Source organism: Oculina patagonica, chromosome 2, assembly GCF_052425735.1.
Source record: "Oculina patagonica isolate OP01 chromosome 2, crgOcupat, whole genome shotgun sequence".
Classification (NCBI taxonomy): domain Eukaryota; kingdom Metazoa; phylum Cnidaria; class Anthozoa; order Scleractinia; family Oculinidae; genus Oculina; species Oculina patagonica.
The window spans coordinates 34,082,069-34,108,260 of NC_135759.1; the positions used below are offsets into that span (position 1 = coordinate 34,082,069).

Consider the following 26,192-nt stretch of genomic DNA (forward strand, 5'->3'; position numbering starts at 1 on the left):
ATTTTGTCCCGGGGGTGGGGAATTTGACATTTTTTTATAGAAAATGTCAAAATCCCCACCCCTTGCCCGACCCCCCCCCCCCCTTCGGGCTTAACATTGATAGGTAGCCTGCGAGCAAAGCGAGCCGATAAGGGAATGGGGGAAGAATAAAAACTTTCTTTTCGCCCCATCCTCGACCGGACAGCCTGTTCACAGCTAGGCTGGTGTAATTTATACGCTTGTTTTAGCTCGCAAAACACGTTTAATTGCGCATAAGGAAACAATAAAAAAACATTGTACTAGTATAAAGTAATGGACGAGAAAAACAGAGTGGGGCAACAAATTGTACAACCCTCGTCAAAAGTGTTGACACGATTGTCAAATTTCTCTCCTCTCTCGTTCCCGTCTCAGTGTTCAGCTCCCCATCCTTATCCACGAAGGGTTCGACATTGAAAGGAGGTAGAGCTATAAAATGTTTGCATGTCGCATTGATAAAGTTTAAGCGTAAAGTGTCCGCATTTCTATCGTCTTTCGTTTAGCGTTCAAACAACTGTTGTCTACCAGGCTTGGAGGGAGAGTTAATGCGTCAGTTTGAGAAAATTGAAATTTATCCTGAAAAAACTTGTGATTAATTATTTCAGCAAAGTGTGAGGCTATCAAGAGTTCAAACTGCCTGCTCCCTCTCTTCACGAGAAATTATCGTGTGAACAGCTCAAAGAAATCATAATTTGATTTGCTTTTAGTCAAGTGTTTGTGTTCTGTTAGATTAGCATTTCAATCAACGTAAGTTGAAATCTCAACTATAGGTAACGTTTTCTTTGAAGAAAAGTACAGTATCTATAAAAAGCTATCTTGTTATATGCCTCACAGAGGGCGCTGGGCCTATTTTAAGCTATCCCTGGCCATTTAAACACCAGAGATACAATTCAAAGATGTAAAAAAAAGATACGATCTCGGGTAATATATATTCAGATTTTTTTTTTCAGCTATCAGTCAAACGCTATTCACACCGTCCTTACATATAAACATACTGTAAAGGACGATCAAGCGCTTTGCCTTGAAAGGGAAAATTATTCTTCACATTTGGCTTAAAAATATCGTAAAATGGTATGTTTTTAAACTGTTACCCTTTATAGTGTCTACTAAAACAACTAGACGGCGAGCCCTTTAAGCTTTTTTTTTTTCGCTGTGCGCCTTGCTGATTACTCGCTCATAGAAAATTCAGTCTCATTGATGACTGTTATCAGAAGTTCATAATCCTTTGCACATGTGACATCTAAATTTACAGTAGCTATATTATACTATTATACATTTTTTAAACTATCTTGATCTATTTTGCAGCATAAATAAAGCTATTGTTTATGTACATTATTTGATTTTGATTGGCTTCAATCAAACACTTAATTAACAACGATAGCGTTTACTTGTGGCGTCATACCTATAAATAATATCATATTCAACCTCATCCAACAGTTGTAAACTATAGCATAAGTCTAAAGAGCAAAGCCTTGTTTCAGTAACAAGCAATTAGAAAATTATTTCTTTAAGGACGGAAAATATGAGAAGCTAAATGGCCTTGAAACACTTGTGTTAAACATGGATTCTTTGTACATCTTTTTCATCGCCATATCCCTCGCCATCTTTTTTAACTTGGTCATTTCTCGTTCTCTTCGTTCTCTTTCCTGTCTCTCCTTCTCAAGCCTTTCCCTTTCTTCCCTTTCTCGTTCTTTGCGCTCCATCTCGGCCAAACATTCCTTCCGAACTTTCTGTATTTCGCTTTCTACAAGCTGTGCGGCTCGTCTTTTCGCTTTGACTTGATCTTCATGTAGTTGTGCACGGAATTTGTTCTCTGATTCTTCCTTTCCTCTGAGAGCGTGCGTCAAGTCAATGGCAGATTCTGTTAATCCTAACGAGTAAAGCTCTACAATAATCTTCTGCACTTCCTCAGCTCTTTCAAGCCTTTTCACCTCGTGTTGTAACAGGTTTGCCACCTTGGCCTTTCCGTTCACTGTGGTTAGCGCAGCAGCTAGACTGTGTTTCCTTCGTGCGCGAGCACGATCCAAGTCTGACTGAATCTTTCGGAGCGAAGCGAGTTCTTCAGAATGCGCCCTACTTTTGTCGTACTCGCTGTTCTTTCCTTTCCCTTCCTTTTTCCGTTGTGCTCGCTCTTGTATAATCATCGCTTGCTGCATCTCCGCTCGTTCTTCTAACCTATCAATGGAAACTTTCTCAGCTTCGATGCGGGAAGCGATGAGTTGCGATCTTGCTTCGTCGATTACAGATTTAAACTTTCTGCGTGTGTCATTCTTTTTCGAGGCGGCCTCGAGTCGTATTCTTCTGAGTTCTTTCTTTAACACTTCTTTTGCTCTTTGGCGAATTTCTTTTTCCGAAGTTATGGAAAGCTGTATATTACTTTCCTCTTTGTCGCCTTGTTTACGTTCATTTTCGCTACTCTCTTCCTCGTTCTCGTTCCCATCTTCTTCTTCGTCTTCTTCTTGAAGCGCCATATCCTCTAAGTCACTGTCTATATCAGGACTCAGTGAACTGGTGCTTGTTATGAGAGAAAACGTTTCTGATCCAGTGAGACTTCTCCTCTTTGTCCCTTCGATTTTCGGTAACACAAGGCGTGCATTGTTGTTAAAACCTGCGGCCGCGTCTTTTTTAAGTTCCACTTTGTCTTTACGTTCCATGTTTACGGTATAAAACCGCGTTAAAGTTGCGCGAACTTTACTTTCAATTCGTGTCTCAACGCAAACAGCGCCAGCGCATCAAGGAAATGTTTGAAAAATGTTTTTGTTCCTCTTTTTTCGTCGAACCAGGTTTTTATCTGTCGTGTATCTCAACAGAACTACTGGCCCAAATATTATTCTTCCTTTCAGTTATCGTCTTTTAATCTTGTCATTTATCTCCTCTCTTAGTCTCACGATTAAACATCAACATTTAACCAAAATTGATGAGATTAGCTTGGCTTCAGCCAATAGCAAGCTTCATTTGTAAGGTGGTAACACGTCGAAGTGTTCGCTACTATAAAACTAAAAAAAGAAGGGCATCAAATATGATAACTGGAATAATAGCCGTAGATACTAGAGGCTGTTGAAAACGATAATGAATGTCTAGTATTTTATTTTTTTAACGGTCTTTCGTAGTTTGGATAAATAAGAGGTGATCACAGTTAATAATTATTGTTGTAAATAGATGTTGGGGTACATTCTTAGCATGATGTCTCGAGCGCTTTTTGGATGCTCCCCTTCCCTCTCCACTCTTTGCTTCTACTTAGTTGTGATCTCTTTTGCGGAGTAATTTCTTATGTACTTTCTTGTGTAGAGTAAACTGGCATAAGTAAAGTTTGTTAGTTTGTAATCTCACTACAAATAATGTAATCATGATGATATTAATTGAGTCTGTAATGAGAGGCTACATCTAGATATGCTTATCTCCGCATGGACAATAATTGGGCTAATCTTGAAGAGTCTGTCGCTGGGAGCCACACTAGCGTGTTGTTTATGTAAAATGTTCGAGCGGTACATCAGTTACTTATTGATGAAGCTATCGAAAGCAAGGATCCAAACCGTCTATCTTGAGATAAGATGGAATTCTTGAGTGATAAAACTATGTACAATCATAGTTAGTAGAGGTACAATGAAAACACGCCGTCTGACTGGCTTTCTTGTTACTGTAAACATGTTTATACCGGATCAGGTCCCGGGGGGGGGGGGGGGTATTCAAAAATATTTTATACGGGGAGGCTCCGCCCCAAGTTCTAACCCCTTACCCTTTTATATACCATTTTTGACAGAAATTGTACCCCTTTCATATACCTTTAACTGGAAAAAGGTACCCCTTTCATATACCTAAGAGACATGGCGTGGACTTAAAATAGGACGTTTTCTTGTCATTTTTATGTAGCGCTTAATAAATTAAAATAATACAGCCATAATTGCGTCTGTTCGAAATATTTTTATTAAAGGCCCTTTTGAATAGCCAAATGACAGATTTCCATACCCTTTCATATACTTAAACTCGTGAAATCCCTACCCTTTTATATACCTGAAGCATGAAAAAGGTACCTCTTTCGGGCGGAGCCTCCCCGTATAGGGCATTATAGGGAGTACCTCCCCCGGGATCAGGTCACGCCAAATTTATTGCTTTAATTTTATGATTGCGTGTGTGAGAACTCAAGCCTGTTTCTCAGTCAGGTTCACTGGACACACTTTTTGAGGTCACTCTCAAACTAAATCTTGTGTCTGTAGCAGGCTGAGTATTACGAATATGCGTGTTCTATCGCTATTTTGATTCTTGGCTAACCAGACAATCATAACAATTTAATTGTTAGAGAACTAATGAGAATTTCAATTTTATTAAAATTTTTGAACCTGTCACAGTCTTAAATGGCAATTATTTTAACCACAACAGATAACGACGATATTATCCTCGGAAGTCTGCACGGAATGGTATCAGTTTGTAACCATAGCAAGCAGGTAGTTACAACATAACAATTGCCCTTCCAGGTGTTGATTTAATTGTTACCAATGTGTTGTGGTTAAGAAAACTCTGCAGGTTACAAACCTGCAGATCATTAGTGTGTTTGTTTATGTTGTAGAAGACAGCCACGAGAACTCGTGTTGAAACTGAACTATTTGCGTATTGGAGGAGAAAAATAGGTGAATGTATGCGATTTTGAGATCCTTGAATTTAACAGAGTTTGATCAAAACTTCGCCTCAATGCCTGATTGTGAGCTTTACGCGCCAAAGCGGCCATCACTCGCTCGCGCCTTTCCCTCTCCTCCCTGGCTTTTCTTTCTTTCTCTAGCCTCTCCATCTCGGCGATTCTTTTCTTACGCAACTTTTGTACCTCTTCTTCCTTTTTCTTTAAAGCCTCGATCCGCGCTTTACTCCTCTCTTCCTTCAATTGGATGCGTAATGAAAAGTCTGCCTGCTCTTTTGACTGTATTGAGAGGTGCAGGGAGTTAGCTTGCTCGCTTAACCCAAGACGGTTCAAGTCTTGAATCAGGTTCTGAATTTCATCGATTCTCTCAAGTTTGCGTATCTCCGTTTGCATAAGTTGCTTTATTTTTCCTTTCTTCTTTAAATTAAGTAATGAGACAAGTCCGGACGAAGTCTTTCGTCTTGCCCGAGCTCTGTCTAAATCTGATTGGATTTTTCGCAAACTAGCCATTTCTTCCATTTGTTCTCGGACCCATTTACTGCCAGCGCCAGAGTTGTGTTTAATATCTATCTTCTGGTCTTTTTCGTTTAATATTTGCCACCTTCTTAAAGATCTTTTCTTCATTATTTCGTTCTGTTTTTCTTCTGCTTTCTCTTCTAATTTATTTACGGCCTCTTTCTCCCCGTTAACCCGAGCTTCTACCAGCATTTCACGCGCGTTGTCTATTACTTTCGTAAACTTCTTTTTTATCTTCAACTCTTTAGCCTTGGCATCTTGCCAAATCTTTTTGAAATCTTCCCTGAACTTTTCTTGAACTCGATGTTCGATCTCTTGCATATCTTTCTCAGTGAGCATGTACTCTTCCGCTTTTGTACCAGAGGAAAGTTTTTCATCATTCCGAAATTCATCGAAATCTTCCAATGAGAATTCGGAGGTTGAAATGCTTTTTTCGTCCTCGTGGCTATAGCTGTTGGAAACAGGGGACAAGCTTTCTGAGTCGCCATAAGCAGAATCTATACTTGGCAGGTTAAAGCTGCTGGTTTTCCGTGAATTTGCTTGACAAATTTCCTTGCCTGGAGTTTTCCCATCTTCAAATACATTTCTTCTCTCATGTGCTTCATAAATGTCCGCCAGTAGCGGTCGATTGCGCGTAAACGACATCCAGCCCTTTCGCTTCGTAGAAGTAGTAATAATTGATCGTCAATTTTCTTTATACAGCTTTACAGACGTGGGATGAAAATAATTTTCGGTACCTAATTAGATGTGATAATTATTTTATACGTTATGGAGATCTTGCACGACATGAGATTATTCAGCTATAGCCGCAAGAATCACGAAACCCAGTTGATTTTCCGAGATAAGAAATAATTGTTTTAGATAAACCATACTCGGTCTTTGTGTTATTCCAGACGTTCATTTTAAATTTTGCACTGGAAGTTGTTTTTCCGCTTTTGGTACTATTTGTTGATCTCTTATCTTCCTCAAAATTATTATGATGCATCTTTCAAGTGTGGCCAGAAACTCCTAAATCCGTTGTCATGTGTGTTACAAAAAAGTATGTTATGTTTACAACAACCTTCCTCTCTCAGTGGCTGCTACTGAAATGTCTTGTCAATATTTTTTTCAGCCGTGTTTATTTAAGTGCACAAAGAACCTCATATCTTAATAATAAAGCGGCGGACGATTCGCTTGCTTGAAGTACTTATATAGAGACTAAATGAAATACAATAAAATCAATCAATATACGGAAATTTATTAAGACAGTTTGAATAAGAGAAATGGCGCAGAACTGTCTCACTTAGATTTATTATATGAATCCTCCTGGCTTTGTTGCCTTAGTCGAGAAATTGATTTAATATCGATTTAGTGATTTTTTTCTATAGTCGGCATTAGAGCAGGTGATAGCAAGAGGGAAACCCACAATAACATACACAAAGCGTTTAATGATTGCTAATGGAAGCACCAAAGTATGTTATTTTTATTCAAGGGGCGTAATGTTCGAATTTTTATGAAACAGAATTCAAGTTTAAGGAGAATTAAAAAGGAAAAAATAAAAAAACACTCCATCAAATTGACTACCATTGCACAAGAGAACTTCGCATACTGATAGCATTCTATTTTAATGTCCATCTATCAATTATTAACTAGAAAATTCGAATTCTTCCTTCTTTTTTTCAAATCCACAAAACCATTCTTTCCTCCTCCCTCGTAAACATCTCTAAAAATCATTAAACAATTCTTAAAATTACGTAGAACCTTCCATTGAAAATCTGTGACGGCATTAGTAGATTGCATGAAACCTCACGATGAAGAAAGGTGTTAAAACAGAACAAACACAGCATTCAGTTATTCCGCCTATTATATCAAAGGGTCAAGCCGCCTTGCAGTGGTTAAACTGACTTGAATATCTAGTTGAGATATTTTTTTCTCCCCTTCTAAACTTCGTACAGAAATGTTTGGCAGGCCGATTTTTCAGTAAGATACAATGTAAGCAGTGTGAGAAAATGTACGCATGCTTGTGTTTTCATGCAATTTCTGATGAACGTTTTTATACAAAGAACTATGAAAAAATGACTGAATAACCCTTTTCAGCTAAAAACAAAAAACTAAAAATATCATGCCTGCTGACTGCTGTTTTTGTCTGTAAGAGTGACTTTGAAAAATAACGAATAAAAGAAATAATATTTTGAGTTATTCTGTGCCTCTTTCCTTGACTCGCCTTTATGTGTTAGTGGGTCTGAAAAGTTCTTTAGTAGTGTCTTTTTGAGATCAGATTTCAATGACTTTGTGCTTTGTGAAGGAGCTTTTAAAGAAAGAAGTAAATAATTTCGTGTTTCCTTTTTTGCTGAGCTTGCTGAGTTAACCTGCTGTAACCATTCAGAGCAAAGATGGTTTTTATCAGGAAATTGAAAAACAGGCTAGCACCATCGAGATTTGGGTTCATTTCACTTTGCACGCGCTTGCCATTGGTTCCACCATGCAGTCACATGTTTTCCCGCGCTTGCTCCTGTTGCACGTTTTCCCGCGCCGCTTTTCATTAGCTGCATGTTTTCCCGCGCTTTCCATCAGTTACATGTTTTCCCGCGCTTTTCATCAGTTGTATGTGTTCAGCATGTTATCGGTCACCGGTTGAATGTTTGCGGTTGCATGTTTTACTACGAGTTCTAATTGGTTAACTGCGCTGTTTGCGGGAGTATTGATTGGCTATGTGTTTCGTGTTATAAGAGTGTTGTTGGTTTAGTTTTGGTTTTTCTTATCATTTCATCTTGGTTGATTTATTTTTTTCTTCCTGGAATGTGAAGAGCAATTCTTTCTCTTGTTGCTTGATGACGCACATGTACATGCGGAGTTTTGGCGGGAAACCCGCTCGGTGGAATCTGAACTACTACTATCGCTGTCCTCACTGCTTGACTGCTCATCAGAAGACGAGGATCTGGTGTCGTGTATGAGTAGAGGGAAATATGAGAATTTAAAAGCCCGTGATATCTTTGAGGATAAGATGGACTTTTGCTTTTCATTCCAAAGCGCAATGTTCTTCTCTCGTCGTTTTTGAGCTTCAGCTCGTCTCTTTTCTCTTTCACGCATTCTCGTTTCTCTCATTTCCTCTTCCAACCTTTCTAGCTCCTCCATTTTTAAAAAGAAAGCTTCTCGTCTGCTCTTCTCGAAGTTTTTCGCTTCCATTCTTTTTTTCTCTTCCCTTTCTTCTTGCAGTTCTCTCTTTATTGCCTTGTTCAACTCTTTTTCTGTCATCAATTTGGATTCCAAAAGATCGCTCAGGCTTTCGGCTTCATTCACTTTGTTGAGCTTGTAGAGTTGTCGTATAGTTTTGTTCACAGTTTTGGTCAGATTGTCCGGCTTCGAAGAACCATGCTTGCGCTCTTTAAGAATGCTCTTTGATGGTAATCCACCTTCCTTTACAATGCGATTTAATTTTCCATCTGGCGACTTGCCGTCCTTCTCTCTAGTTGTTTGCTCAGTAATTTCTAGCATAGAAACTACATGTTTTTCTTTAGTTTCTGATCTTAATCTACCATCCTCTTCTTTTTCTCTCTGATCCTGTTGTTTTTGATAAGTTTGTCCAGGCGATTCACTGTTTGGTTTTCTCAATCTTCTACCTTTCTTCTGAGCTGAAGCTTTCACTTTCGAAACTTTTTGTCGAGTCTTTCCCGGAATGCGAACCTTTCACGCTCCTTTCTCTTTGGCTTCCTGATGCAGTCGCCCTTTCCTGTTTTCCATCCATTTCTGCCTGTGAAATAGTTTCCTTCGCTGCCACTAAGTGCTTTTGTACCTCGTCCTCAAGCACACGAATACGATCTTGTAGAAGCTTTGAAACTTTAAATGGTCTTTCGGGAAAGCCCGCGTCTTTTGCTGTGCTTGTTTTCTCAGTTTGTTCCAAATCCGAAAACGACACCAAATATTTCGACTTTTGTACATCAGGCAGCTCTAAACCGTCTTCACTTTTTCTCATTTCCTTGCCAGCCACAGAAAACGAGAAACTTTTACTTCGTACCTGTTGCATGTGTTTGTCAGGCAGACCGGGACAAAATGCTGACTTTATACGAGGCAGAGCTGATTCAATGCTATTCGGTCTTGTGTACATCGTATTCCCACTGCTGATTTCGCTCTCTGGTGAGATCATGTTAGCAACAGGAATCTCTATGGACCGAGTTTTCGATGAAGAACGAAGCAGATTTTCCATTGCAGAAATGTTAGCTTGTGACATAAAAGGCCTTCGGATTGATTGAATGAAATCTTTGCCGTATTATATGTCTTGGTTGAAAGGAAAAAGCAACGAAAAATTTTGTTTGAAGTATTGCAATCTGCTGAAGTTTAGAAATACAGAAATACTATACTTGTGTTGTCAATGTCTGTTTTCTAGTTACACCTTTTGAATTTACTCCGTTGTTAGCGAGTTTTTAAATTCATTAGCGCCTTCAATTTTCCTCTACAAATGCCTCTAATTGTCTCTGCTAAGGTGTAAATTGAATTGTTATCACGTTCAAGACTCTATGCGAATAACAAAACAAGAACATTGTGTGGTCGTTTTCACATTTTAATTGCTTTCTGCTAGTTGTCAGCTTGCTTCGTGTTTTTAATTACGGTGTTAATAAAGTGTAATATTCCTGATTTAAAAAGCAGTAAAAGCGAAAGCGGTACAACATGTACAGGAGCTGCCTGTTACGTGTTCGAGGCTAGTAAGTGTTTTGCAAATAAGAGGCAATTTTTAAAACAAAAGACAGTATAGAAATAAGTGTTTTAGACTGACAATGGCTTTACAGAACGTTCATGTTCTAATAAACATTTTGTTGGAAAATCTCTCAGGCATCTTTTGCAAAACAACAGGCCAGGGATTTTGAGTTTTAGTATTAGGATTATGATTTTGAGTTTTAGCCTCTATTTTTTGTTTATATTTCTACACAGTTCTTGAAGTTAAATGTCGTATTATAGTCATGACTTCGAGGAGATACTCACTGCATGGGTGAATGACGATTCAGTGGGATCCAAATTTCTCGAACCCTCGATTGTTCCAGCCTCCCAATAACTCGAACCAAAACTCGTTTCCTCGGATTTACTTCACTTAGTCGAACACTGCAATTTTACCTCCCGATTTTTTAAGCCAATTTTCGTTTCCCCTGGGAGGTTTGAGAAATTGCGATTCCACTGCACTAAATCGCGTGATCTGTGCGTTGCTGTTTTCGTCATGGTTGCTTTAAAGTAGCTCCGTCACGGATCAAGGCGCGTCTTCAACAGTTTAGCCTTGAAATTTCATGTTCTTTGTAATCCATCTCAATCTTCTCCAATCTTCTAAACCATCCTTGTTATTTTTTGGTTGATTAGTACTTTAGTGGTGTCAGCAATGCCTTTACATGTTTTATTAGCTCCCGCTAACAAAGTACAGAAATACATGAAACGTGTACTATATACTCACTGAAATGTATAAAAAATGTTCATTTTGAGGTTTACTTCGGTTTAAAGGCATTTTTATACATCACGAAGTAAAAACCCTTACCAGAAAATGTTTACGAGACAGTTCCTTGACAATAAACAGAATGAATAATTACTGAAAATAAAAACGGAAACGGACATGCGAATAGAAGCCAAGCTTCCGTTACGGAAATATCACGAATAGGGATACAACAATTTACACAAGTGCCATCATTTTATTTTTACTGATATAAATTTGAGAACGGTGCACCAACAACAAAATTCTTTTTCATTTTTTTTTGCATTCTCTTTTTTTTTTTCAGAAGATCTTGGTAGATCAAGAAACGTACAAGATCTTACGAGATATCAGAATGGAGAAAAATTTACACACGTCTCACTTCTGTCTCTTCCATCAGTGTAGAAAAGGTCCTCTGCAGCCGGGGATCACGTGATCTACAGCAATACACTGAATACGAATAAGTACAAAATGGATTGGAATGGTTTTCTCTAGTGCATTTTTCAGTCGTCTTCCATAATTTTAGCGGGGAAAAACTATTTTAAGACATTTAAAAGAGTATCGGGTTTCACTTACTTTTAAGTAAGCGGCGAGCGTGCAGGTTTGCGTCGGAAAGGTCTGCTTTTACAACTAAAACATTTTTATGTTCCCTGGAGACATTTACCTCCAAAGTCTATGTATGTACTGACTGAAAGAACTGTAGATTACTAAGACAAAGCGCGTTAGTAAATGTTTTTCACATGCAGCTTTTAGAATGACTAGAATGTGATTGGACTGATTGGATTGAATATTCACATCTCTGCTTTTGTATGGGTGGATCGATGATAGTATTAAATTTGTTTGATTTTTCAAAGGATATCTTTTTCCCTGCCGCATTGTTGTAAATGCGAACTTTGTTTCCTTGACTACAATTTACTTAATGGTGGCCAGCCAAAGTGTTAAACTCTCAAGGAAAGTTTCGCGAAACTGGGATGTCAGCGCGTTGAGCAAACAAAGAATAAAATTTTAGCAATAATTTTGTTTTTTAACTGCCAAACTATTTTTCGCGTAAAATGTGCCTTTGCCCCTACTATAAAAGAAAATAATAACTTTCCTTTTTCGAGTTTTGGGAACTATAGCTCAGCACATATGCTTACTGAATGCTATTTTTGTTTTATCTGCAGGCATTTTTCTTTCAGACCCACTCAACCGAGCAGGTAGCTGTCGTTCTTGAACCACAAAGAGAACACATGTTTATTCATGTCGTTAAAGCTTCTGAAAGGATTTGACGAGTTTATTGTTCACGTCAACTCATGCACGTTAAAGCGGCGACGATGTTAGTTGAACAAATGAATACAAACCCAAGAGGAATTACACTCCAAAGGGTGGACACCTTTTGAAGCGCTGAACTTCTGCTGAATTTCCTTCGCGTGCTGCCCGTCTGCAACCGTCTCTCTGCGCCCCGGGCCAAGTTAAAAACACTCATGTAGCCTTTACATTAAGGTTTTATTTGGAATATAAAACGGCGCGGTCGGCAAATGATTACCACAATTTTAGAAGATTTGCATTCGACGTGAGAAGACTCGATGAAAGAAACCGACGACATCGACACATATCGCAGAGTTTTGGATTATTACACAAATGATGAAGAATCCGGCGAGTTCAGTGCTGGGTCAGGTTAGTTTAACTTAGAATCAGCGAGTTTCTAAACTTGTTTACAAGTGGAGGAACTTCAAACAAAGATTGCATGATTAATTTCTTACATGTTTTCGATACTGGTTGTTTCGCACAGACTTCCGTTCGAGAATCTACTCAAAATGTTTTCGTCGCTGTTCAGTGTGGTTTTGCGTTAGCTATCTTCGCTTAGTAGAGTTTTCCCCTAAGTTTCCCCTTGTTGGAGACTAAAAGCGGGAAATAACATTAAAAAACCACGAGGAGAATTAATTATGTTCTTTAACCTAACAATTGTTTTGATGAGACAAAATTGGTCGCTTGTAAGGGATTATATCGGTGGATATCGTCGGATGATTTTGTTCTTCCGTTACGCTCAGTGTTTGCGTCGTGTGTAAACCACATAAAGTCAATCGCAAATGAACACATCGATCGTCAATTGCGAAAACTTTAAACCGATTAAAATAACATTGTTTAGAACTGAATTAATTTCGTATCAAAGCAAATATTAGAGTACTGGGCTGATGATTCAATCTAGTAGAAGAAAACATGGCATTTTGCTTTTTGCCTAAGAAGGGTACAATAAGGGAATGGTGCTGTAAAGTTAACACACTTTGAAACTTGTTCGGGAAGGCACGTTAATTCAATTATTCAATAGCCGCTCTTCAGAATGCATATATAATCAGTTTGATTTTTGTGCTTTTCAAGAATCCCCATTGTGAAGCTCTCTCGAATGACCTTGAAGATTAGCTTGAAATGTAAGATTTGCACGGTTTTTTTTCTTCACAAAGAACCAAAGTGTAGACAAGGATATTTTGGAAAAGGTTGAAGAATTTTTAGTGGCTTGAGTAGAAGTTTCTTTAAAAATTTTCACACCAGAGGAACTGTTTTGTTCCTTTGAAAAGCAAAAGGACAAAAGCTTTAAAAATCAGTGCCCGCAATTAAAATTTCATGTCTTCTAAAAGGTTATCGTGTAGCACAAATTTCTTGTCTTTAGATTGCTTTGAAAGGGAGAAACTTAAATGGCAGGTTGAAAAAGTAAAACAACGTACAAAATCAGGGAATATTCATATACCCTTGAAGAAAGTATAAATAGGAAATTTGATGCTTTTGTGCATATTCTTGAAGTAATCAGCTAATGCCTGTATTAGTTTTATCTTCGTGTTATGGTATTTGCAAATCGTGCGATTTACAAATCTCACGCCTAAAGATTATATCTAAATGCTTCAAAACTGCCGAGCACATCTGCAAGATTTAGTAAACTGGCCCTTTTACGTGTAGGGTGTTCATTAACTGAAATGTGGCCTTCTCCACATTCTCAGAATAATTGGACTTGGCAATTGTATGCAACTCGCCAGTAAAGCAAGGAATTCGCTAGCATGTTCCAAGCGTTCGGTTAGTTGGGAACAGGCTAGGAATTCGCAGCAGAGGGTGGAATAAAGAAGTGATTTAAATAAAGGGTGGTCAGGTAGAGGGCGTTTACTAATAGTTGACTTGATCACGTGTCTGGTTCGTTTTCTTCACGGTATTGCTCACTTAAACCAATGACCAATTAAAGAGAAGAAAATTGCATAATTTGATAACATGCGGTCGTTTGCAATTGACAGTAAGCCACTACCTCTTTGGAACCTCTTTTATTCGTTCGTTTTAAACACTACCTCTATTGTTTTTTAGGGTTATGGTATTGATTTGATCTGTTTTCTATTGTTTTAAGAGCCAATAGCTTGCCTCGTTCCGAGAGTATCGCAATTTACGCAGATCACCCCCTCCGGCCGCCAGGCATATGCCACTCAAAGGATTTGTTTTCAAGCTGTTTTGGCCTGAATGAATTGAAAACTTTAGACTGGTAAAGATTTTTTTACGATTTCTATAAGTTTTTTTGAAATTCATTTTTCCACACCCGGTCTTCCCACTGCGATTCGCTGTTACCTATTGCAGGTCGTACAACTTTTTTTTTCTTTTGTATAGAACAACTAACTTCAGGATTGTTGTTCCTCGTTGTTGTTGGGTACGGGTATTGAGGGCTGAATTGGACGCCCCAACCAAACATGTCGAGGTCAAAAAACCCCTTTATCAACCCTTAACATTACAACTTAATTTGAGCCTACTTAGACTTGCTTAGGTCAGGTCATAGTAACTTAAAACCACCCATAAGAAAAACACAATGCACTGATTATCATTTTTTAACTTAAAGAAGTGTAAGGCACTTTTGCGCACACACATAATGTTAAGACAGTACGTTGAGTTTGTCAGATTATAATTAAATATTTGCTAATAAATTATGTTGTATAGTTCTGCCGTAGAAAATCTGTTTGAATAATCATCGACAATCGAACTTTTGTCATCTTTAAGAAACGCAGGGGATGAACTTTTGTATAAAAGACAATACGCTATACAAACGTTACATAACAGGCGATAACAAGATATTTTTGTGCATTATATATGATTTCGAAATCTACGATCCCAAGAAGTGAAATATTTGCGAATTTATGATTAATATATACTCGTGTCGGACAAGAAAGCTAGCCGCAAGGCGTCTATGTTAGGCTTGGAAGCGTCGTACAATATTTTTCGAGATGATTATAAGTGCGCAATGTTTTGTTGTGGTCGTTACGCGTCTATTGTTTAGAGATTATTCAGTTTTAACCGCCACAAAAGTATTGGCTTTACTGATCGTTTGTTACGAGACCTGATTGAAGTATTTTATGCTCATAAGGTTTAGTTGAGTAAAGGGCTTGTCATCTTGATATGCTGGAGTGAACATAGCTTGTGGAGATCACTGAACCGCTCGAGTCCAAATACGCGCGTGATCTAGCGCGGGAATGTGATTATATGTTCTCCGGCGATGATCACATGGCCTTCGCGTCTGCTGCAACTCTTAAATGAGTGCGAAAGAGGTAGTCTTACTAATTTCCTCCACTTGAGTTTTAGTTTACTATCAACTAACAGTTCTTTTCCTTTTTTCCAGCGGACAGAGTCAAAGTCAAAGTTGCCATCGGATTTGCCATCGCTTGCGCTGTGCTTCTAGTAGGAATATTCATATTGTTGTTATACAAGGTACTGTGGTTTCGATCTAAGAGCAATGCCGCAAGCAAGCCACCAGCTAAAAGCGTCGTACAAAAGCGCGCGCCAAGTGTGACGGAACAAGACTTCCAACGAACTCGTCAACAATGCCGGCATCACCCTCTGATGAGATCCGATAGCTCAGCGTCAGAGATCGACATTGATCAATCATGGTTGAAAAACAATAATATGTTATCATCTGAATCGGACAGCAGCCAAGAGCCAAGTTTTAACCTAGGTAAGCTCGAATTTAACATCCATTACGACACAGAAACTGAGTCTCTACGAGTGACGCTAGTGGCTGCGTATGATTTACCATCTATTCACAGCACGAGTTACGTGGAATTGTACCTGTTGCCAGACAGAGTGGAAAAACATCAGACGAAAATTCATTATTCTAACTGCAGTCCTGTTTACAACGAAGAATTCGAGTTTGATATTGGGTTTTCGGAGTTGGCTGAGCGTACTTTACAGTGCTGTGTGTTTAGTTATGATGGATTTTCTCGGCATCAATCCATTGGAGAAGTTTTTTATTCGTTTGGCGAGGACGACCAGTTATCTGAGTATACAGGTGTATCACTGTGTAAAGACATCAAGAGAGATGTGTTTTTGCTAAAGGTGAGTTTGTTAATCAGCTAAATTCTTTATTTATCATTTATTTAAAACCATGCATGCAGATCTGAGGCCCTGCTAGGGTTTATCGGGATACGGGATATTTAGGTAAACAATTGTAGGGATACGGGATGTTTTGGGGAGATACAATCCACAGGAATTAACGGGATACGGGATATTTCGACCGAAAATTAACGGGATACGGGATACTACCCACCCCCCCCCCCCCCCTTATTGGGCCTTTTTTTTTTTTTTTTTTTTTGCGGGTTTAAAAAAAAAAAAAAATTTTTTTTTTTTTTTATATCTTTAAAAAAAAAAAAACCAGGAAGGGAGGGGCCCCACCCCAAAATACCTTAAAAGCTCTATGAATCCTCCGGAGGGCTTATGACTTTTTGACCTTCTGAAGGGGGAAGTCTGTCTTGGGGGTATAGAGAGGGCTTGTTGGAGGCGGGGTGACTTATTACAAATCATATTTCAGTTGCTGAAGGTTTAAAAAAATGTTTTAGTGTTGTTTGGTAACTCATTTTCATATAATAGCAACAATAATAAGCAAATGGTGGATTGAATAACTTTAAATTAAAGCGTAAAGTTTTCTTGTTCATGAGTTGTTATGATTTGCCATCTATCTAGGGAAGGGGAGGGGGCTTATTGATAAATTTTTCTATAATTTTTAATTTTTAACACTTTTATATTGCATATAATTGTATTGTCCCAGGACCCCTATTGATACCAGTCTCGTTGCTGAATGGGCCACCCTGGTAAAATAAAGTCCCTTACCTACTAGCTTTTACGGTACTGTTGCTGTACTCTAGCTTAGTAGCACACATAGGTCTATTAGGTGACTGAACTCCCAATGTGTATCCCTTTCAGACGCAGGCTGAGATACTCTGTCTCATTCTTGCATTTCTTTTCCCGTCACTTGTGTTATTTTAGGAGGATAGTCCATCTCGTGTAGGAGAGGTATTGGTGTCTCTTTGCTACCTTCCCACCACCAACAGGCTGACATTTGTCGTCCTGAAAGCGAGGCTGTCTAAAAACACATTTCCTGATGACTTGCCAAGTGAGTAAATGTTTTTAAGGTTGTTTTTTTTTAACGTTACAGAGCTACTGGTGCTTGATTATAAAATAGAATCCTTATTTAATAACTCTTGTAAAAGTTTAAAAATTACTTCATCAAATCTAAAATTATTTTTGCTCCAATCATTCGAGGTTATAGTGCAGTATTCGTGTGGCTGCATGATTTTCGCCCTTGCGCGCGCGCGAACCGTTTGTACTCCGTAAAAAATCTGAATTGTCTTGTATACGTTGCCGTGGCAGAGTTTTGGGTGAGCTTACTTAATAAAATGTCCAGTCTGTCCAAGGTCTTGTACCTAGTAGTTAACGTGTAACTTTAAAGACTGACCAATATCTAACTTCTCCATAAAATATCAATGCACAGTCACACAGACAGGTAATAAGAACGTATAAAATCATCATGAGCATCAAAGTTTAGTAAATCGAACATAAAGAATTAAAAGATGATGTTTTAAAAGGGAGACACAGGTATACTCGGAAAAAGAAATATGAGTATGCCAGCGTCGTTTACTAAAACATGATCTTTTACTTTTTAATCACCAGGCTTAAAATATACCATCTTAAATTTCGCGGATCATTGCGCAAAAGCATCGCATTAACATTCTTTTTCTAGAAGTAACACAGAATGTTTGTCACGTAAACCTAGTTAAATGGCCTAGCCACCACAAGTCTCCTATGGTAAAACGTGGAAATACTCATATCGGAAGAGTCATGGGATGGACTCCTGTTTGGAGCACTCGGAATTTCTGTTACCGAGTATGATAGTGTCACCTTACTGAAAAGAAAAACATCATCTTTCACTTTTTTATCAATCATCAGGCTTAACAAAATACCATTTCCATTTCCACCATCGATTAAAAGAAATGTTACACAGTCCATTTAGCGGAAGAATCAATATTTTTGAGTCTGGGATTGAAAGAGTGAACAGAAAAAATCCTCGGTCGACATCAATACTTGATATATTTAATTTATTTAAATTTAAATGATGTAATAAAAACCCAGCACAAAGTACATGAGAAAAGAGCAAAATTGCAGTAACAAGTTTGAATGCTTCTTCTAGACTTTCAGTTACTTTGGAAGCAATGCAAAGAATAGCGAATTGAAAAGAAAGACCAACGCCTAGAACAGGCTACAAGTCTAATAAGTGGCAAAGTTCTATTTACTATTCAAAGCAAAGCGTTTTGTTTGATTTAATAACATGCGAAACTCGCTCAAACATGACACTTGTCCGCCCCGTTCTTTGTAGTTCGAGCTCTTTTGTGCATTTGTTTCACATTAGTTCTCTTCAAACTCCAGCAGGGTTTATTTTTGATAATATCTTTATAAAAAAAAAGTTTGATTGTTCGTACAGTAAATGAGCGTCCTAATGTATCATCTCTCAGCTGGAGGGTTTTATGAATGTTTTTATTCCTTGCTGTGCCGAGCAACTGCATTTTTATTCTTCTTGTTTTTACCCCCAGGCTTTACATTTGAGTTATTATCTATTGTTTTTAAAATAATTAATTCGTATTTCAGTACGTTGCCACGTAAAAGCGTCTTGCAAATTATGGAAGCAAATGTTCAGATGTTGTATAATTCCAAACGCTTTGAACTTAAGCTCTTTGCGAAATTTGCCTTCGAAAACAATGAACAAAATATACCTCTTTGGTGGTTTATCTAAAAAGAAATGAGTTTGTGACAGAAGGCGTTCCTTGTTCTAATTAACATACAATATTAACCGCAGGTAAAAACAAACTCGCCCTATCCTTGTTATCTTGAATGTTCTTGTAGAATTAGTCATTTTTTTATTTAAAGTGTTCCGTGCTTTCTGCTTCAAAATGGCATATAAATATTCATTCTTATTTATTTGGCAGGGAAAGCCGCTATTTTGGAAGCTGCAGAGTTACATGTCAAAATGTCGTGACTTTGATATATACTGATTCTAGAAAATACAGCTTTCCAGCACTTCGAAATTTGTGGAACATTCTTGTTTCTCTGAAATTGATGCTTGATTCGTCTCTGATATACAGTATTCAACACTCTTGCATACAATTTTAAGTTTTGTTTAGCATTCAAGTTTAAATGTTTAAAATATCTTATTATACTTTTTGTAATTTCATTTCTATTAAAGAATAACTTTTGCGGTTTTTCTCCACAATATTACGATAAATATATTTCCATCAAATTGCGTAAGTCATAAGCCAATATCTCGGTAATTATTATATTGAATGCTTCTCGCAGTACCTTTCCATAAAACCTAAAAGTAAGAATTTCCATTTGTTTGTGATCATTTTCGCTTGGTTGCAGAATTAAATGGCTACATTAAATTGAAACAAAAACTGAAAGACTGCGTTCGTTCTAGTCGTTTGCAGCACTAGTTGTAGGTTCCGCATCCTCGGATGGCCCTAATTTCTGTCGAACGCTGTTCCTTATAAATTGCAGTGCTTCAGTACTTTGTGTCATAAATTTGTCAAGTAAAGTTAAATTTCCACGGCTGCCTGATTTTGAAGGCAAATGCGTCAAGTTTCGCTTTCTATGGTTTCTTGTATGTGACAAATCCGATGTCGACCGTGCTCTTCTACCTGCCAAAGGTGGTGTTCGCTTGGCCAACCCTTCCGCTGTTTCAACTCGTAAATCCCACTGGCTAGCTGCTGTTGAAGTGGGAAACCGGCTAGATCTCAAACGATGCGTTTGCCGGGAGGTTTCCTCGTTAATTCTTAAATTACTCCTCGACAAGAGTTTAAAATCAAGTTGTGCCACCTCTGGTAGTCTTGAATACTCAGACAATAGCTGTACATCATCGTCGTCGTGCGATGGTTTCCCGTTCAAAACGCGCTCCGACCGCAACGCAATTAGCAGTGCTTGCTTCTGCGCTTGAGACTGGCGAAGCTGCGACTTCACCAGCCTTATCTCCGACGCCAGCTCGTTCTGCCTGTTCCTCATATCGTTCACTGTGTCTTCTAACGTTTCAATGAACGCTCTACTTTCTTCTATGCTATCGTACGGCCCGGGCGGATCATCGAAGCAAAAGAACTCCACTGCCGGTTGCGCTGATATTACATCCTGCCTTATTATCACATTGTCGATGTACTCTTGAAGTCCTAGCTTTCTCATTTCGATGAAAGCAGGGTCAAAGTTATCTCCAAAATATTTTTTAGGTGGAAGGGCGCCGTTAAAATCATTAAAAAGTTTCCTCAATCCTTCGTCCATGCGAACGAAGTCGGAGTATCTTCGGAAAACATGCCAACTTCGCTCACTTCCCAGTTGTACAAAGATCTGGTACACCGTAAATCGTTTCCTCGCTTCCACAACCTCGTAGCCGACAATCGGAGCGTGAATATCTAGTTCCTCGATCGGTTGAAAAGATTCAAATTTGTGCTCGTTGTCGTCAGAATCTCTGCTTGCCTCTTCAGCCATGTGCACTTTTTCAAAAAGTTCAATTTTCCATCTTTTGGCATTGAAAGGAAGCTACCGGCTTCAGATCCTCAATATTATGGTCTCATCACTCATTGTTCATGTTGAAAACGTATTTTCATTTTGCGTCACGTTCGAATATATTTTGGTTTCAACTCAGGTGTCAAGTATATTCAGATGTTGTGTAAGGTGTTTTTATTTGAGTTTTCACTTGTAGACAATTTCAATTTCCAATTCAAATGAGGCGGCTCCGATACACTTCACTGCACATTCAACAATGTGCACACGCAGCTGGTATTGTGTTTAACCGCTGGTTATTATTTTAACTCAGCTGTCAATGACCCCAGTGAGAACAAAAAATTTCTTAAAAAGTATACTTTTTTAAATAAAAAGTCATGTTTTAGTTTATAATCTGGTAACGCTCGCAACGTTGTTTTTTAGCCAAGGTGTATTTATTTTATTTTTTTAATTTTAGTAAAGCTCATTGGCCAAAATCCATCTTTCAACTGATACTGAACAAATTACAGTGTCTGTTTTTCAATATAACTTTTTAAATTACAAATTTAGTTCGCAGCTCGTAAGGAGATAGGGTTGGCCAATTTTCAGTTGATAAAGCAATTCTTGAAAGGATTGTTCTCATCTTTTTGAAAATGAATTTAAAAAAAAAGAAAAAGGAAATAGGTATTTTAAAATCCCGTATTTCGAATAAAGTGTAAAATCTACTGTCCAAGTGTCAATCCTTTACTACATTACACTTCGTCAATATTTACCTGGAACTTTAATCACTATGGAAACAACCTCCTATATTACATTTGAGCGGCTACCAATACAATTGTCTAAATTTTAAAGACAATAAGTGCTTTTTGTGATGTCGGAAGGATATGTTTAAGGCAACACCGACACAACTTGATTTTAATCATGATAAACTAACTTGAGCAAACTTTTAAAAAAATTGGGTGTTGAAGATACACGTATGCGTAAACTTAGCCTTTTGGCCAAGAGTACATGACCAACGAATCCCTCAGTATATCAGTTATCTATTTTTAAAAACCTGGTGATACCTGAATGTTTACCACGAACTCGATAAACGTTTACCAGGACATGCAGTGAAAAAAAGGTCCTCCGTTTGAACCAAAATTCAGTTGAAATTTAACAAACTCCGTGAAAGTAAATTCTTTAAGCGTCTTTTTTCGCACCCAGGAGATTTGCCGTGCCATTTGGAACTCTTATGAGAAACGTATACATCTTAATTTTAACAACAGGGGGGAGTTAATCTACCAGGACCAGAGAGGTCAACTCCAGGGAGAGCGTAATAACTTACTGTTGTGGTTTGTGATTCTAAGTCCAGTGACCCAGTGACCAAAATCCCATTTTCCCAGTGAAAAATAGGCAAATCCCAGTTCTCAATTTTACTCCTTCAGGCCCCTCGTACAGAGGGGTGTTGAAAACATTTTGTTCAGCAAATGGCTTCTAGTAATGCAGATCTGATGCAAGTGACCGATATTAAATTCAATTATTCTATTCTTTGAATTCCTCTAGACCCATTTGTCAAGGTTTCCCTGATGCTAGCCGGTCGTCAAATGAAGAAGACAAAGACCTCCGTGGCAAGAAACACCCTACTTCCGGTCTATAATGAGGCATTCGTCTTTGACGTCCCAATCGACCGCCTGAGTGACGTCAGCTTGCTAGTACGCGTGCTCGATAACGGGGATGGGAAGCGGCCCAGGACTATTGGCAAGTCCATTGTGGGACCTGATGCTCAGACCAGCATTGGATTGCATCACTGGAACTGTATGATGACCACTCCAAGGAAACCCATTGCACAATGGCATCCATTGGTGAAAACATGACCGGCGATCAAGAATATATCAGAAAACTGAGTTGGAACACTTCTGTAACAATTATTTACCCATAAACCGCTGTTTAGCTTTAAGCTTGGTGAACTGGGTGCAAGCGAAATATAATTTGAAAACGCTGCTCAACAAAATAAAAATTGAAAACGCGGCTCAACACTGTTTATCAGTGTTCAATTTAACCACTTACGGGAACCTCCCCAATAAATATATTTTTTGAAAATGGCCAAGTTAAATTTAACGATTTATTCACTGTCCGGCCGGGCTCAGTAAAAGGGAAAGACTAAGAGGAGAAAATCTTTGATATATGAATGTAATTTATTGAAGTGTTTTTGAGGTTTTTAAAAAACGGTTTATATCCTATTATATATATTCAGTGTAATGTTTGGGTTTTATAAAGAATATTTTTGAACGACGATGGGGATATTGATCAATAATGGATAACACTGCTTTTAAGAAATAAATTTTGACAAGAGGTCCTCTCTTGTTTTTTTGACTTTTTTGGGATAGAGTTCGAAAATATCAGAAAATTGAAGAATTTGTTATTTGAAGTAGTTTCCCTGATGCACCTTATAATTTCGCGAAAGAATTGCACCTCGTCTGTAATGTGGTCGACTGGAGGAAAACACTTGACGTTAGAGTTTTGAGCCGGAGTAGTACCTTGTACTGAAGCAACGACCACCTAAAAACAAATATTTGGAAACATTGCATCGTGGTTTGAAGAGGGGAACCTCTATCGACTATGACTTCCCGAGGCCGTTGCTAAAAGTTTCGCGTAAAGTTGCACCATGTAACAAAACAGGTCTTGATCACTGCCTAACTTATCTTATTTCACGAACATAAAAAATAAACGTCGCCATTGTAAACTCTACGTACAAGAGAATAAGGAAGGCAGTGTTATTTATTGCTTGTTTATTTATTTTATTTACAGCAGTAGTTACATGTTGGTTTACACTCCATAGGAATTTCAGTACTCTTAAACCCGATAGAGGTACTCATATTATTCAATACGCTTGCATTTTTTTCTTTTCAGTTGACATGCAGAGAACAAAATGTGACAAATCTAGTTAAGTTTGTAAAAGTGTATGTGGTATATATTATCTGCGCCTTCCCAATTTGTATGCGATTTTTTATGTTGAATTAAATATTTTTTTGTAAAAACCTTAACTTTTCTAATTCTTGTAACTTTTATAATATTAAATAAACGGCAATGTGTCACATTTGCCCTAAATCTCTTCAATGAGTTTGAGCTAAAATCAAAGTCATTTTCCTCAAGCATTTTTCAGGCTTTCATGTCCAGTTTACAGATGACTTACTATAAAATTAACAATTGAAACGTCTGGTATAAACAGCACCAAATTTACAAAATCGTTCTCATACTAGGTTGCTTTTATGTCTCGTGTCTCGCACGACTCGAAAATCGTATGAGATTAACACTTCCTCAAAGCCTGAAAATTTAAACAGGGACATTTTGCAGCCTTTCCAGTATTTATATCTCAGCTTTCGAATGCATTTAGCTCTTCCTGTTTGGAAGACGCCTTCATTTCCTTTGCAATATCTTCCTTTCAATGACATCTCGTTTCAGCTGTGATAGCCTGGATGCTTGTTGTGTTTATCTCAGTTTCGACGATAAAATTACCGGATTTCTGTTCACTCGAAACTCTTTTTAATCCAGTTGTAATGCCAGCCATAGAAAGTTCTGGCCCATTATTCTTCGGTTTATTTCCTGCAGCGCGCTGGGAAATCTTGACAACAATTCTGGTGGAACAGCATTTTTGTCCGCTTGCCGCTTTGTTGACGAGGACAGACCAGTTTGCAAACGAGGCATTCTCTTGCATCGTTTCTTTCTGTTTGGCGCTCTGACCACCGTTGACCGTCGTTTCTCGGGTTTGAAACTCGGCTGTTCTGACAGTGCTCCTGACATTAGGGTCTGCGCAAAAATAAAAAATAACAACTTTATTTTTTAGTCTTCTGCAATCTTTAGCCTGTAATGACAGTGGCCTTTTGCCAACCAGCCATTTCAAAGCCATTGTTTTTAACGAGATAACGCCTTGAAGATTTTAAAAAAAGAAAACTCCCATTTAAACTGAAAGGACTGAAAGGGCATGTTCACAGTGTACTAAAACCACTAAATAAATAAACACACGTTACTAAACTCAACCAGCTTCGCTGAAAATCTCAACGGCTGTTAATAACCAGGCTGTTAGTTTCCTGAGGCCCTCTGTGAAATTTCTCAGATGATCAAGAAAGGAGGACGTGAGACCGGCCACACGAAGTCGCCAGCGCGTATCACGTCTTTTATTGGTCTCGTTCATTTTAGCAAAATATAAAGGGAACGTTTGAGAAAATTGATAGAGGGAATGTCTATAGAAGTCTTTTTTGATTTTCACAAAAAATACAAGACAATTACCTTGTGTTCTTGAAGCGGTTTTGACTGCTCCTGGATTTCCCGCAATTCTTTTTTCCTCTTTTTATTTTCCAGACGAGAATAAAGCTGTGCTCGGTATTCTAATTCAACGAAGGCAATATATTTATCAGATCATTAAAAAGACACTGAGCTGAATAAATAACGATGTCGAAAATTTATTTTAACATCTCTTAATTTCGCGTGGTATTACTGTTTTGATAATATACCTGAAAAACGTTTTCCACCAATGTATCGGTTTGCATCTTCTAGCACATGACCACATACGCATGACCTTGATGATTCTGTAATCTGTGAATTAGATTGTATCCCTGGTCAGTTTCCATGCAATTTCAGTCCTCATATCAGCCCAAATAAGGCTGCTTACTCGGTAAATGTCGTTTACCGACACTCAGCCGATACTCTACCGACAGATATCACCGAAATTCGGCCTTATAAGGTACGAATGATACGTAAAATTCTACATCGTTTCCCGACTTAAGATTCCCGCAATATTTTTTGGATAAATAACATTTGACCTGAACAGCCGGGTTCTTCTGAAACGGAAACTGGAACAGCGTTCCACTAATCTCGAATGCCGTTATCGTTTTGCCCTGTTTAGTTGTCTTTAAATGTCAAAAGGTTTTCTGAGAAAGAAAGTGATAGCACTAAGAGAGATCAACTCAATTACTTGAAATCGATCGTGCAAGGATCTTTACTCAGAACTGAAACGATGTATACCCTTCCTCATAGTTCAGTCCTGATATCGCTTTGACCGGTGTCACCTTTACATGCAGTCTGTAATTTCCGTACGGAAATCAATGTTTAAAAATTTGTAGATGGGCATGCATTCGTGACATTCGTATTTGTTTTATTTTTTTGCACAGCCATCCAAATAATTATTTCTTTTGGTGAAATGGATCCGCGAAAATGGATGATGATAAAAATGGCAGAGTACCGTGATTTAGTCACGAAATATTACATCACCATTGCATCTTGCAAAATTTGCAGTTTCTACAATATTCAGTCGACCGCAAAATGCCGGACGCTTTAAACAAAGCAAGTCGCAGCCATGCAAATAAATTTAAAATTTAAAAATATTATGTAACTGGAATTTGCGATGGAAGAAATCGTGACAATCATTTACTATACGTTCATATTGTGGTACAGGGTTCTTACCAGTATGTTACAAGCAAGACACTGTCGTAGCACCATGACTCAGCCTTTTTTCGTCTTCTTCAATTGCAATCTTTTATTAAACTCTCTTTGCTTGGCAACGCTCGACTCCTGACTGCTTTGTTGTGGCCGAGTGTTATCAGTTTTATAGCTGTGGCAAGCCAGGTGTGACGTCAGCTTCTAAAATAGCAACAGCCACATGACAACCGTGACGTGTCATGACGACACAAATCTATATTCATCCATGAATCTAAACATTCAAGGCTTTTGTTTCTGCCGCGGTGTCGCAATATCCACAGCACTTTCTGCACTTTGGACAAAATTAAAGCTGAAACAAAACACTACAACGGAAGCACGGTTTGCATCTGATCCATTTTGAGA

The 26,192-nt window shown here is 38.2% G+C and overlaps 5 protein-coding genes across 6 annotated transcripts; 1 reads left to right on the top strand and 4 right to left on the bottom strand.

The window, feature by feature from the left end:
* Window positions 1-632: 632 nt before the first annotated feature.
* Window positions 633-2,800, bottom strand: LOC144642020 (uncharacterized). Its single transcript, XM_078501020.1, has one exon. It carries the CDS (start codon window positions 2,667-2,669, stop codon window positions 1,515-1,517), a length of 1,155 nt encoding a protein of 384 aa, XP_078357146.1. The 5' UTR covers window positions 2,670-2,800; the 3' UTR covers window positions 633-1,514.
* A 1,527-nt stretch (window positions 2,801-4,327) lies between these two features.
* LOC144642021 (uncharacterized) lies at window positions 4,328-6,020 on the bottom strand. The gene has a single exon (XM_078501021.1). The coding sequence runs from the start codon at window positions 5,804-5,806 to the stop codon at window positions 4,613-4,615; it is 1,194 nt and encodes a 397-aa protein (XP_078357147.1). The 5' UTR covers window positions 5,807-6,020; the 3' UTR covers window positions 4,328-4,612.
* Window positions 6,021-11,889: 5,869 nt separating this feature from the next.
* LOC144644320 (synaptotagmin-6-like) lies at window positions 11,890-22,646 on the top strand. 2 transcript variants are annotated; one of them, XM_078503783.1, is made up of 4 exons: window positions 11,890-12,242; window positions 15,205-15,917; window positions 16,845-16,971; window positions 21,918-22,646. In XM_078503783.1, exons 1-4 carry the CDS (start codon window positions 12,152-12,154, stop codon window positions 22,226-22,228), a joined length of 1,242 nt encoding a protein of 413 aa, XP_078359909.1. In that variant the 5' UTR covers window positions 11,890-12,151; the 3' UTR covers window positions 22,229-22,646. The 2 variants fall into 2 exon arrangements, with proteins under 2 accessions (XP_078359909.1, XP_078359910.1); XM_078503784.1 differs by lacking the exon at window positions 11,890-12,242 and adding an exon at window positions 14,944-15,133.
* LOC144644326 (uncharacterized) lies at window positions 18,813-20,589 on the bottom strand. The gene has a single exon (XM_078503789.1). The coding sequence runs from the start codon at window positions 20,379-20,381 to the stop codon at window positions 19,323-19,325; it is 1,059 nt and encodes a 352-aa protein (XP_078359915.1). The 5' UTR covers window positions 20,382-20,589; the 3' UTR covers window positions 18,813-19,322.
* A 488-nt stretch (window positions 22,647-23,134) lies between the features above and the next one.
* LOC144644335 (uncharacterized) lies at window positions 23,135-26,154 on the bottom strand. The gene is made up of 4 exons (XM_078503804.1): window positions 25,815-26,154; window positions 24,866-24,947; window positions 24,642-24,739; window positions 23,135-24,161 (listed from the first exon to the last, which is right to left on the bottom strand). Exons 1-4 carry the CDS (start codon window positions 25,848-25,850, stop codon window positions 23,898-23,900), a joined length of 480 nt encoding a protein of 159 aa, XP_078359930.1. The 5' UTR covers window positions 25,851-26,154; the 3' UTR covers window positions 23,135-23,897.
* Between the last annotated feature and the right edge of the window lie 38 nt (window positions 26,155-26,192).